The 13,541-nt window shown below is 41.7% G+C and overlaps 1 protein-coding gene across 1 annotated transcript; it reads right to left on the reverse strand.

Annotated features, from left to right (window-relative positions):
• Positions 1 to 4,652: 4,652 nt before the first annotated feature.
• Positions 4,653 to 5,860, reverse strand: LOC133743871 (NDR1/HIN1-like protein 6). The gene has a single exon (XM_062171939.1). It carries the CDS (start codon positions 5,654 to 5,656, stop codon positions 4,871 to 4,873), a length of 786 nt encoding a protein of 261 aa, XP_062027923.1. The 5' UTR covers positions 5,657 to 5,860; the 3' UTR covers positions 4,653 to 4,870.
• Positions 5,861 to 13,541: the final 7,681 nt, after the last annotated feature.

The raw sequence follows: 13,541 nt of genomic DNA on the forward strand, positions 1-13,541 counted from the left end.
CCATCCAGAACCGACGACTCTTCCCTTCCTTTACCATTTTTATGAGGGATTGTGCCACAAGATCTTTCTCCAAACTCTCCTTGATATGGTGCCTAATATCTGTGGCAATGGCACTATCGAACAAAGTGGCCAACATTCTGAGGGTGGCAAGGTCGGCCTTGTGTCTTAGAGCATCGGCCACTTGGTTAGTGCGACTAGCCTTGTGTTAGAACTGAAAGTCGAATTCTACAAGAAACTCTTGCCATCGAGCTTGCTTCGGAGTTAACTTTGGTTGGGTCAGGAAGTGGCTGACGGTAGAATTTTCTGTCTTCACAAGGAACTTCGACCCCGACAAATAGTGTCGCCAAGTCCTCAAGCAATGAATCACCGCTAGCAACTCCTTCTCTTGAGCCGTATACTTCCTCTCAGCTTCCTAGAGTTTATGACTTTCATAAGCAACAGGATGGCCCCGTTGCAGTTGGGCTCCCCCTAAGGCGAAGTCGGAAGCATCTGTCGGAACTTCAAATGGTTGATTTAGGTCAGGTAGGGTGAGGACTGGATCTTCCATCACAACCTTCTTCAAATCTTGGAAGGCCTTCTCACAATCATTGCCCCAATTCTATGCTACTCCCTTCTTCAAAAGCTCTGTTAAAGGAGTTGTTTTCTTTGAGTAGTTCTCAATGAAACGTCTATAGTAGTTGGCCAACCTAAGAAAAGGGAGCAGTTCTTTCACGTTCTTGGGATTTTGCCACTCCTTTATAGCTTCCACTTTCTCCATGTCCATCATGATTCGACCCCTTTCAATAACGTGACCCAGAAACTTGATGGTCACTTGCGCGAAGGAGCACTTTTCGCGCTTGACATACAACTGGTTATCTCGTAACTGTTGGAATACTAACTTCAAATGTTCTATATGCTCTTCCAAGGTAGAACTGTACGCCACAATGTCATCCAGCTATACCACCACAAACTTGTCCAAGTAGTCGTGGAAGACTTGGTTCATCAAGGTGCAAAATGTTGCTGGCGCGTTAGTCAGTCCGAACGGCATTACCAAGAATTCGAAGGCGCCGTAACGGGTGACGCACGCAATCTTGGGCTGGTCTCCTTCCGCAATGTGGACTTGATAGTACCCGGAGCGCAGATCAAGCTTGGTGAAATACTTGGCACCACTGAGTTGGTGTGGAATTAGGTACTTGTTGCGCATTGTGACTTTGTTAAGAGCCCGATAATCTACACACAATCTCCAGCTTCCATCATGCTTCTTTTGGAACAACACGGGTGCACCTAAAGGAGCCTTAGAAGGCCTAATGAACCCTGCCTTGAGCAAGTCTTCGAGCTGCTTTCTAAGTTCTGCCAGTTGCGGATGAGCCATTCTATAAGGTGCTCTTGCAGGTGGCTTGGCTCCCGGAAGCAACTCGATCTCATGGTCCACACTCCTCCTTAGGGGTAACTTCTTGGGGAGTTCAGGTGGCATCACATCTACGTCGCTCTTCAATACTCCCTCAATTTCCCTCGGGATCACTTCCTTCTTAATCTCATCCTTTACCAGAGGCACTGTTACATATGTGGGCTCATGGCGCTTCACGCCTTTCTTGAATTGGAGAGCAGACAAGAGGCGGGGTTCACTTGGTTGCTCCATTCTTGCCGGAACCACACATAGCCTTTCTCCCATAACGAGCAAGTGTTGGGCATTAGGAATGGGAATAACTTTGTTCACCAACAAGAACTCCATCTCCAAAATGACATCGAAGTCGTCCATCTGGACAACTACAAGGTTGGCCTTTCCCTCCCAATGACCCAACTTCAGCTGTACCCCTCGGGATAGTCCTGTTGTGGGTGAGGCCTTGGAATTCACAGCTTTTATGCGGCCAACATCCTTCTCCAACTTCAGCCCCAACCTGCGTGCTTCGGTCTCCGACACAAAGTTGTGAGTAGCCCCCGTGTCAATCATCACTCTCTTGGCAACTTTTCCATTAATACAACCATCCACGAACATCAAGCCCTTAGCCTAGGACTTCTTGGATGATTGTGGTTGTTTCTCTACTGCACCCAAGAATCTCAAAGCTCCCATGTGGCCAGGCTCTTCATCTAGCTCTTGCTGGTCTTCTGTTTCTTTTGTTTGGATATGAGCCTGTAAAGCAGACAGGGCTGTCTTGTGAGGACACTCGTTCACTCTGTGAGGTCCTCTGTATAAGAAGCAAGCCAATGGTTTAGGATTATAGCCTGAAGGATTGAAGGGTCGAGGGGTTAAGACCCCTGTCGAGGCAGTAGGTTGGAAGTTGCTGTGTCCCTCGCATTAGCTGTCCTCCTGTCCCCTCCTCTTGAGTTGGAAAATTTGGACTCCGCTCCCCCACTTCTACTCTATCTGAGCCTCATGGTTCTGTTGGCATTTACATTAAAAAAGGACTGGGTCTTCCTAGTAGAGTTCTCTTCGAATGTGTAATTTGTCAACCTTTTAGCAGCAGCCTGAGCTGATGCTAAATCTTAGACCCTCTGCTGTTGGAATTCTGTCCTGGTCCATGACTTTAAGCCTTCAAGGAAATAGAACAACCGGTCTTTCTCTGACATGTCCGGGATGTCGAGCATGAGCACCGAGAACTTGTTCACAAAGTCCTTGATGTTGTTGGTGTGCTTGAGCTCTCTTAGTTGCTGTTTGGCAATATATTCTACATTCTCGGGGAAGAATTGAGTTTTGAGCTCCTTCTTCAGATCTTCCCATGTGTCAACAGTGCATACCCCCCTTTGGATGTCATTGTACTTGGTTCTCCACCACAGTTTAGCATCTCCTGACAAATACATTGTCGCCATGTTCACCTTTACCTCTTCCGAGTCGGGCTTCACTGCTCGGAAGTATTGCTCCATATCAAATAAGATGTTCTCAAGCTTCTTGGCGTCTTGCGCCCCTCCATAAGCTTGAGGTTCTGGTATCTTCACCTTCCTATAGTCCGTCACAGGTTGGTTTCCCATCGCACGATGGTCAAGTTGAGCTTGATATTCATCTCCACCAGCTCGTTTTTGAAAGCATCAATGGTGGCTCAGACATCTTCTGCCATAGTGTCCACTGTCATCTGGAGTGTATCAAGGGCATCACTCATCGCCCATATCTGCAGTCTGCTTGTTCGGAACGGGAGCTTCTTCTTCACTTCTCTCCATTCCGCTTCCTAGAGCTTTTGATTTTTCAAGGGCCACAACTCGGTCCTTTAAGCCTTCCATCTCAGTCATCTGTGCCGCCAAACCTCTAGGTCGACGCGGTCCAACAAGGCAGTAAGATCAATCAATTTGTCGGGCACCCCCGCAAGTTCTCCGAGTTGTTGGTCATACCAATCGAATCATTATTGGTTCGACATTTTGCCAGTCATGGTGGTGAGCTTCTTGAGCCGAGTTAGCTCTGATACTAACTGTCCCAGGCCGAACTTTGCGATGCTGAAAGAGGACCGCGCGGCACTTGCTAGCAAGCATGTCAGCCAAGTGAGTACCTTGCAAGGAACAATGAAAGCCACACGATATTAAAATGGTGCTAGCGGCAAGCAAGAACACAGTAATATAAATGTTGGACAATCACGAAGAACAAATGAATCATCGAAAGAAAAGATCAAGGAGCAATCTCACAGGACACAGATGATTGAATAATTCCTCTTTTATTGATGGTAAGACGATAAGGGAGGCAAAAGTACATGTGCTTACCTATACTAGTTCCGTAGTCTAAACTATGCCAACTAGGAACCCCTCCCTAAAGAGAATAACGGGCTTAAATGGCCAAGGCAGTGGGAAACATGCACTTGGCTGAGGAGATCTAGACTAAATGCTAAATAAAATAAAGTACATAATTTATAAATTATCAAAACACCCTTGGCACACAAGCAACCAACCAAAGGCTTAACTAATGACCCTGGACAAGGTTGATTGCGGCATTACCAGTGCGGCCCATAACAGATGGCATAATGAGCGGAGAGATTGGTTATGCTATTGTTACGTTAATTCTATCTAGTTCTTCAGCCAAGAAAGGGAGGAAGAGACAACTTATGGGTGGTGCTTTGAGGGCCAAGGCGTCTTTAGGTTTCAAAAGAAGATCTCATGCTTCTTCGATGGGGAAGAAGTCATCCCCTAGACACAATAGATCCCGTCTGACAACAGTGCCCTATGGACGCGTCGTTGGATGAAAGGAGAAGCTTTTGTCGAAACCCTAGCAGAAAGATTTTTTGGCAGAGAAGAAACGGTTATTTTTTGTCAGTCCTCTTGTTTTTTCCCCACTACATACTTTTTACAAGTTAATTGGAGGTTTTCCCATATGACTTGCGTACGGGACCCCGCCAATCTTACCTAAGTGCACAGCCCCGCCGCCCTCAACCAATGCCTAGGAGGTGGCAGAGCTAGTGGGGATTGTTGGAATTAATCGATGTTCACATGGAGTGAAAATACGGAGAAGGTGAATTAGGGTTAGTATTTTGGTTCTGGTTTAGTGCAGTGGCTGTAGGTGAAAGGGTTTTTCTCCTTGTACTTCTAATAAGCTATACTAAATTATTTGGTTTTTGATGTTACAAATAAAATGATGTAGAGTTGACATGGCATGTCATAAAGAGTTAACTCCTAAAATTTTATATCTTACGTACAATGGAGCCACATTCACTAATAATTAGAAAGAATTAATTAAAAATAGTATACAGAAAGCTACGTATGAGAACGACATAGGTATCATATAGATAGAATCAATCATCCGCTACTTATGAAATAGCTAGCGGAAAATTTACAAAGAAAATCCTCAAAATCGAATTTGGGAAATATCAATGGGATGAAATACATAAAAAAATTAATACATATGAAGGAATACACAGTATCAAATAATGTATGTATGTATGTAACGCTGTAAAAGATAGAACTAGCTAGGGAAACTTCATAGCCTAAGCCTGAACTTACAGCTACTGCTTTGGATTCTAATATCGTTATTCTCTGAAAGACTGTCAACCAACAACCTGCACCTGACTACAAACTTGATCTTTGGGAGCTTGAGGCTGCCAAGCTTAATCCTTACGGGTTGCCGAACCCTGAGAGTGAGCGGAACGCTGCCAGTTTGTTGCTGCTGTTGTTGGAGTGTGGTGAGCAGGCCGTTTGCATCTTGAGTTTGTCCACTGAGTGGTACTACAAGTTCAGTGGTGTTGCGGTGACCCTGGTAGAATTTAGGCAAACCTCCTTCACAAAGCTTAGTGTTTGTGTACCACACATTTATGCGGCTCCCGCCTTCATAGTATATGCCGATCTTTTTGTTGGGGTTCCGGGCAGTGATGCTCACATCGAATGTAGCACTTAAGCTCTGATCATCGTTGAGATTGAACTGGGTTATCTGCAGTTTGCTCACCGTATACTTGGGAAGCTTTGGTCGGAACACAAGGTATATAATTCCACCGGTGATTGCAACCACAATCACTTGCAGCAAGAGCAGGCAGATAGTCCAGCACAGGCACTTACGAAAACAACTTCTTTTCTTGGGTGGTTTCGAGTGCATCACGGGGATGCTACGTCCTTGGAATGGAGAATAATATTGCCCGGCCTCCATCTCCCTGACCGTTTGATCGCCTTTATCCGATTTAGAAGATCCTCTTGGTACCAAGGGTGCCTCTGGGGCGTGCGGTTGTACTGCTTCAACATCTTGGACTGGATGGATTTTCTGGTGATCTGCCATTTCCTGTCTTCCCCTCTTTCTAGCTTTCTTATTAAGTCGATCGATCTGCCTGTATGAATCTTAATGTTCCATATAACAGGTCTTATATATATATAACAAAGCCTTCACACCTTGAACGGGTAGGATTAGGAAGAATGGTGGTAATATATAACACGGTTTCAGCGTGAAGCATCCTTTTCTTGACTTTGTAGGAGTAGCAGGTGCGTACTAGTATATTGGGGAAGATGTCTCTGATATAAGCCTGCCTTTTGCAACAGATATTCAACAAACTGAAACGTCGGCTTGCAAAATCTATTGATTTTTTCTTTTGTGCGTAAAAAAGTTGACTTTGAGTGCCACAGAAGACAGAACCTTCTTGCTTAACGTCAAAGCAACATGTGTTGACGCGTTCCGTATTAGCAATTCAATTCATCTACAAGATCTATAAACTAGTCATTTCTCAGACGTCAGATCCTTCGATGGAATAATATTTTTTTGTCCAAAAAAAGATGGAATAATATTACACTTTCTTCTGGATAGTACTTGGCTAATTAACCAGGTGTGGGTAGCGTCACGTGTCCTTCCTTTTATCTTTTTATTCCTACTTTCAAATACTAAGCAAAAATTAAATTTCAGAACTAGCCTTCAACATGCTACAATTTCACCTAACGACATCCTGTCTAAATGGTTACTTAACAAAGCGGAATCACTGCTGTTCTAAGCTTTGAGAACTAATCTAAGCTTGATAAATGGTAGGATTAACATAACATAAACTACAGATATTTAGCAAAATTACTAAAAAAAATATATTTTTTGGTGACGGTGTACTGGGCTCGCAATAGAATTTTATTAATTTATTCAAACATTAATACAGACTAAAAACCCAGAGCCTCACTCTTGGGTAAACAGCTAAAAACTGTTTTAGTTACTCATAACTTGAAAGTACAGGTACTTACTTGGAATGGATACACCACTTCCACATAGACTCTTACAGAAAGAAAAGAGTACACTGCTAATGCTACTACTTTGGTTGTCTTACTTATTGAGAGAAAATTATTCTGCTCAATTTTTCTAATGCCTTACACACTGAATCTAAGGCTCCTTATATAGAGAGCGGAACTCAAACTAGAATTCAAAATATAAAAATGTACAGGAGGTTTCAATTATTTTATGCTTTTATGAGTGCTCCAGATGACTGAGGTCAATTGACAAAAAGCAGATTCCCCTGTGGTGAAATGTTTTTTCCCCGTTCTTTTTTGAAAAGCAAAAAATGCTTTCGGTGCCTTTCTCACCTGCTTTTTCACATGTTTTCGTCTGTTTCTTAATTGTGGCCTAGGACAAAAGAGTTGCTTTCCATCCTGGCTTTGGTTCCATTTTCCTCTACATATGTATCTTCGTACATTTTGTAGTGGTTGTCATTTTCAATCTTTTCGATCCACTGAAAACAGGCTAAAGTGGAATCGATTTCCTTTTTCTTGAGAGATAGAAATATGTCACTGCTAACAACTTCAGGATGATCATTAGCAGTGATTATGATTTTCTCTCCTGCTGCCAGGACTGTATTTTCAGTATCTTTTTCTATGATCTTTTTGATATATTCTAGAGACATAGCCTTCATCCAAGGAATGATAGAATTTGGTTGGCCGTTATATCCTTCACATGTAGGCTGAAAATATATCTTCCTTGAATAATTCTCACATAATGGTATGGAGAAATATAATCAACTTCACAATTTTTCTTCTGGATCCATTCTAGTGGAGTAGATCTAAACTTCAACCTAAGAATGCAGTCATTTTTTCTAACATTCTTAACTGTGTTTACTATGATGGTTGGTAGTCCTTTGAGATCATAATTTGTTTTTGTCCAAAGATTATGAACAAAACCATTTCCAACAAGCCAGAGCTTGTGTTCTTGAGGATGTTCACTCTGAACATTGACTATATATCTTCTGTTAACGTTAGAATCCGGGGGGACTCTAGTTAGCATCAAAGAGAAAGAGATAGAGAGAGAGAGAGAAAGAGTTGACACGAGATGTATAGTGGTTCGCCTTCGCATGAGCGGGAGACTACGTCCACTTGAATGTTGTACTAGTGTGTCGAGCCTTGCGGCCTAACATGATTACAAAGGATGTAATGGGATGAATGAATGGATGTCGAATGGTGTTTAAGTGGGAGGAGGCATTCCTTTTATAGGTGAAGGAAGCCATCTCCTTTACATTGTTTTCGATGTGGGACAAGTAACAACTATTCTAGTCTAGAAAGCCTATTTGTGAGGGCATGTTGACAAGGGCGGAAAGGTGGCTTCCCGGCGTCGGATTTGCCTCTTCCGGATACCGTGGCGTAGCTTGAACATAGGGCTACAAGATGCAAGTCTCGGTTGGGCCTCACCATGGCTTGTGGGTGTCCCAAAGAGGGTGTTACTTATGCTTGGTGATGGAGAGAACTAGCTTGCTAGTGTAGGTATGAACAAGTCCCCGAAGTCCCCGAGTAAGAGTAGCTTCTTGGTTGGGGAGTTCAAATCATGAAGTCATCAAGCATAAGTAATATCCGAGAGGCGCACGGCCCCTACATCTTCCAACAGAAGGTCCAGGGACAATAAAAAGAGTTTGAGGAGGGTTTGAGTAGAGACTTCCAATACGATTATGAAAGTCGAACCATTCTGATTCTTTTAGTGCTAAAACAGGAACTCTAGCACTTTCTGGAGCTTCAAGATATTGAATTTTTTCATTCTGGACAGCACTCTGCTGTGTTATATCTTCATGAAATTCTTCGAACTGTGGTCTGGCATTCTCATGAAGTTCTTCAGCTAGGGAAAACAAAGCTGGGAACATGAGTCTACTGTTTCTTTCCTGAAAAGCATACAAAAGGTTATCTAAAATGGCCTTCTGGTAATATGCTAACCTTCTACCAGTTCTAAACACAGGTTCTTCAAAAGTTTTTTATTCATAATTAAAACCATTTATAACTCCAGATGAATTATTTTGCTTTTTGGCAAAGCAACAACCTTAAACGGTCTTGATGAGCCTTTACTGTCTGCCGTTTGAGACGGGCTAGCCAATCCTTTACCCTGGGATTGATCAGTTGTGGCTAGTCCTTTTGAACTTAGCAAAAATCTTTTGAGGATTTTTTTCTTTGGATTCCTCAATATTTTCAGGTTCTTTTCCTGTTCTCTGGTTTCTGGGGTTGCGACCTTCATCGCCTTCTTCTCTTCGGCTGAACATTGCCATTTATCTTGTTAGGGCGTCTGGAAGATAGTTCTTGTTTCCTGCAATTAATTCAATATTATAATCATATTGGTTAAGAAACAATTGCCAATTTGCTAAATCTTCCTCTATCAGCAGCTTTATCAAGTTTAAAATTTTTAAATTTTTTTACTCTAGTACAATCGGTGCGTACAGTAAACGGTTTTCCTAGAAAAGCTGGAGAATTCAAAATTGTTTTCTTGACAACCAAGATTTCTTTTTCTCCGGTAGTATAATTTTGTTCTGCAGGGCTGAATTTGCCACTACAAAATTTACAGATCTTTTCAATATATGTTAGTTGCAGGCGTTTTTGCCAGAACAACACCGGACCAGTAATTATCACTAGCGTCAGGTTGGAGAATGATTTCATCATTTTCTTCTGGTTGTTGGAGAGGAGGGAGATTTTTGCAGAGGGCTTTTATCTGCTTCACAATTTTTTCATCATCTTCTGTGAAATTCCATTTTTTTTTTGGAACTTGTCTTAGGAGATAACATTGCTGTTAATCCTGAGATTTTGGGAATGAAATCTCTCCCATAATTAATGACTCCTAAGAATCTTTCTAAACTTTTAGCGTCAGGAATTTTATCTGGAAATTTTCAGATTTTCTCAAGGATATGGGGTTGGAGTTTTATTACTCCATTCTTGATATTTATTTATACCAAGAAAATCAACTTCCTCTAGGATAAAGAAGACTTTCTTTTCTCCTAAGATGATTCCATACTGAATTATTAATTTAACAACCTCGTAAAGGTGTTTCATGTGTTCTTCTCTGTTTTTGGAGAAGACAAGGATGTCATCAATATAGACGACACAGAATTCAGCCACATGTTTAAAGATGTCATCCATCTTTCTTTGGAAGATTGAAGACATTACTAACCATTCGTAATGACCTTGTGGTGTTCCAAATGCAGTTAGAGGAACACTATCTGGATGCATCTTGACTTGCCAAAAACCTGACTTTGCATTGATGAATTTTGAAAAGACCTTAGCTTCTTTGAGCTGATTGATCAAGACTCTTGCTTGAGCTATTTGGTAACCATCTTTAACGGTTTTCTTATTGACGTTTTTGTTGTCAATCACCATTCTTGCTTTTCCTCTAACATTTTTTGCATGGTTTCTTACATAAAATGCTGGAATATGATGAGGACTAGTAGATGGTCGAATTAATCTATTTTTCAGGAGATCTTCTATATCTTTTCTGAATTCTTTTTGATCTTCCTCTTTGTACTGAGGAATGGCTTTAACATGACATATAGCATTCATATCATGTAATCTTAATTCACAGACCACTGGGTCTTTTTCTCAAAATTTCTGAGGGTCGACATCTATATTATGTTCAAGCATTTTCTTGATTTTGTCAAGCGTAGGGATTTTCTGAGTTTTAAGCTTATTTTGAAAGTGCTTGAGGTTGTGCTCATGTATAAAACTAGCTTCTTCATCTTCACTAGTTTCTCCTTTTTCTTCATCAGAAGATTCTTCAATAAGTAGTTCTTCTTGTTGTTTGTATTACACCACTATTTCATTGCGATTTCTGATATTAAGTAGTAAAGTTTGGACCTACAACACTTTTTGCTTGGGTAAGCCTGTCTGCCTAAAACATTCTATCTCCTTTTCTGAAGCCTATACCTTCTTCATCTTGAACAAATCTCTGTTGGAGAATAAAATCATTTCCTAACAGGATATCTGATCCATGGCCTTCTGATTGCCAAATAGTGTTGATGATAAATGTTCCTCCACCTATGGTGATGTGAACATCCTTAGCTACCTTATTCATGGTAAACTGGCTTCCGTTAAACTGAATACCAGTAGCTTTTCTTTTATCATCTTCTTTCCAGAGTTCTTCTGGAATTGCAAATCTTTTTGCAACTGTGAATCCTGACCCATTATCTACGAATGCATGTAGATGATATTTTCTGTGATCAGAGAATTTTAATCCAATCTCTATGTAGTTGTTGTATCTACTAGTATAGATGGTCTTTGATTGTTGAAGCTCGTCCTGAGCCTGTTCTTGTGGTACAAAAAGTTTGCATCCTTCTTTTGGATTGTTTTCTAGTTCAACTAGTTCTATATTTTCTTCTTTTATTTCTGGAGTTTCTTCGATCTTTCCTTCTTTCAGAGAAGATAGAATAATTGTTATTTCAGTAGTTTTGTGATCTAAAACTTCTGAACGTTTCTTTTCATTGAAATATTCTTCATATTCTTGTTCTACTAATTGACTGATAGCACCATTTTTTGTCTTTCTTCTTAGTTCAGCTATGAAACATTCTTTGTGATAAGTCTTTTTTGACTTTTCACAGAACATAGGGAATCCATTCTTTTCATGACATAGGCAATAGTCACAAATGAAAGTACCAGGGTTAACCTGATATGAAGACATTATTTCTTCTGTCTTGCTTTCTTCCCAGTTTTTTACTTTAAGAATATTCATCTGTCTTGATTCTAAAAATTCTATTTCAGAATCAATTTCAGAATCAGATGAGGATTCTTCTTCTTCTTCTTCAGACCAGGCAGAGTAAACTGACCTGTCATCATCTTCTTCATCAGAATAAGCTACTTCATAGCCTTTCATATTTGTTGTTTCTACTATAAGCTCATAATCTTAATAGAGATTTTGTAGATCTTTTATTTTTTTCTGGACATTCATTGGCATAATGTCCTTCAGCTTTACATGTAGATACCTCTACTAGCAAGCTAGTTTGCTATCTCACCAAGCATAAGTAACACCCTCTTAGGGGGCCCACAAGCCATGGTGGGGCCCAACCGCGACATACGAATGTAGTCCAACATACAACCTACCCCGTGGTAGTCAGAAGCGGTCAAGACCTCGCTGGGAAGGAACCTTCCCGGCCTTGTCAAGTTGCCTTCACTACATGTTTTTGAAGACTAGAAAGGGGGCTTTGAGTCTCACATTGGAAAACAAGTGAAAGAGAGGAGGCTCCCTTACTTATAAAAGGGACCTCCACTCACTTAGAATCCCACTCCATTACATACCTTGTAATCCCTTTGGGCCGCAAAGCCCAAACCCATATAGTGCAACATTTCAAGTGGACGTAGTCTCCCGCTAAGGCGGGAGACGAACCACTATACTTCTTGTGTCTTGCTTACCCTCTCTTTGTCTCTAAAGTTAACTAGATTCCCGCGGATCCTAACGTTAACATTGGCTCTGTCTGTGAGAAGCCAACACAAAAGCTTCATCACTTACCATGAGTTTAAAGAATTTTTTTTTTCTTATTTGAGTTATCTACTCACTGGGCATCATCTTCTTTGATAAGCAAACCCCATCCTTAGTGGTAATAAAACATAATTTTGCTTCTCTGCACAAGAAACTTGCTCCGCCAGCTCAAAATTCAAACATCTTACTCCACTAAGCAGTAACTCCTATCTCAAAAAAAAAAAAAAAATATTGAGCAACTTGGGCGCCTAGCCTTACACCAACGACACCAACGTCAGGCTGCACATTAGCCTCTTACGGCAACATCATGCTAGCGGTCTGTCAAAAAAAAAAAAAAAGAAGAAGAAGAATTAGCGTGACTGCGAGGCTAACCCAGCACCAGCGAGCGCTAGCGACGCTAACACTCCACCAACACCAGTGCCAAGCACTAATGATGCCTGCACTCCAACCTTGCGCACACCCACCAATCTCCCTTGACTACGATTTCTCTCTAGACCAAGAAATTTAGTCTGGGCACCATAGCAACTCTCATCTTCTTCAATCATCGTTAACCGCCAAAGAAAGTTTGATCATCATCAACTTTCGGCGAGGCTAAAGCCCAACGCCGGCACGCCAACCCAGTGCAAAGCAATCACAGCAGCCTTGATGCAGCATAACAATCGGGCCAATCAGAACAGCCAAGCGCCTTAACGCAGTGCCAACGTCAACAAGCAGTGCTAGCGGGCGCCAGCAGCAAGCGCAATTGACGGACACCCAATCCAAATCTGATTTGGACACCCATGGCAACTTTTATCTTCTTTTTCGATCAGCGTCAAAGAGAATTGTCCTCACCCATGAAGCTTTTGATTAGCGTCAAGAACCTCATCGATTAGCCGTCTGTCAACCACCAACGGTCAACCGCCAAGCGACGGGGTCAACCGCCAAACGCCTAGCTGCAACTCCGCTAGGCAAAGCTCTGCTAACCACTAGGCAAAGATCCGCCAACCGCTAGGCAAAATTCCGCCAACCGCTAAGTAAAGCACCGCCAAGCAAAGCAGAGCCATCCGCCAAGCACCATCCACTAACAATCTTGATGCATGCCAGTGCAGTCTCGACATCTCCGCGAACCACTAGAACGTTCTTTGCCGCACACCAAAATCTTCTTTTCAGACCCAGACATCCTCTTTGGACTCCTACTCATTACTATCTCTCTGTACTGAGCAAGAAATGAGTTCTCAAGAGGCTCCCAAATCCCAGTAGCACATTGCTCCTAACAGCAATCTTCAACGAGCAAGCATGAGCTAAGTCTATACTCTTCTTCAAAGTTATCAATAATCATATGCCTATATATGTTTGTTGCTCCTCGTGCAATTACCGTCCACAATCCCAGTCTCTATGCATCAATCTGTTTTCCTTTTGCCACTGCTATATACTCGTATAGCTTGTTCTGTTTCTGTTGCTAAACGAATGGCTACTATTTACTAGTTAAAGATGCATGCCATGTAGAGGTGTC

Source organism: Rosa rugosa, chromosome 4, assembly GCF_958449725.1.
Source record: "Rosa rugosa chromosome 4, drRosRugo1.1, whole genome shotgun sequence".
Classification (NCBI taxonomy): Eukaryota; Viridiplantae; Streptophyta; class Magnoliopsida; order Rosales; family Rosaceae; genus Rosa; species Rosa rugosa.

Coding starts and splice junctions, on each gene's coding strand:
- LOC133743871 (XM_062171939.1), bottom strand. CDS start 5,656: ATGGCAGATCACCAGAAAATCCATCCAGTCCAAGATGTTGAAGCAGTA.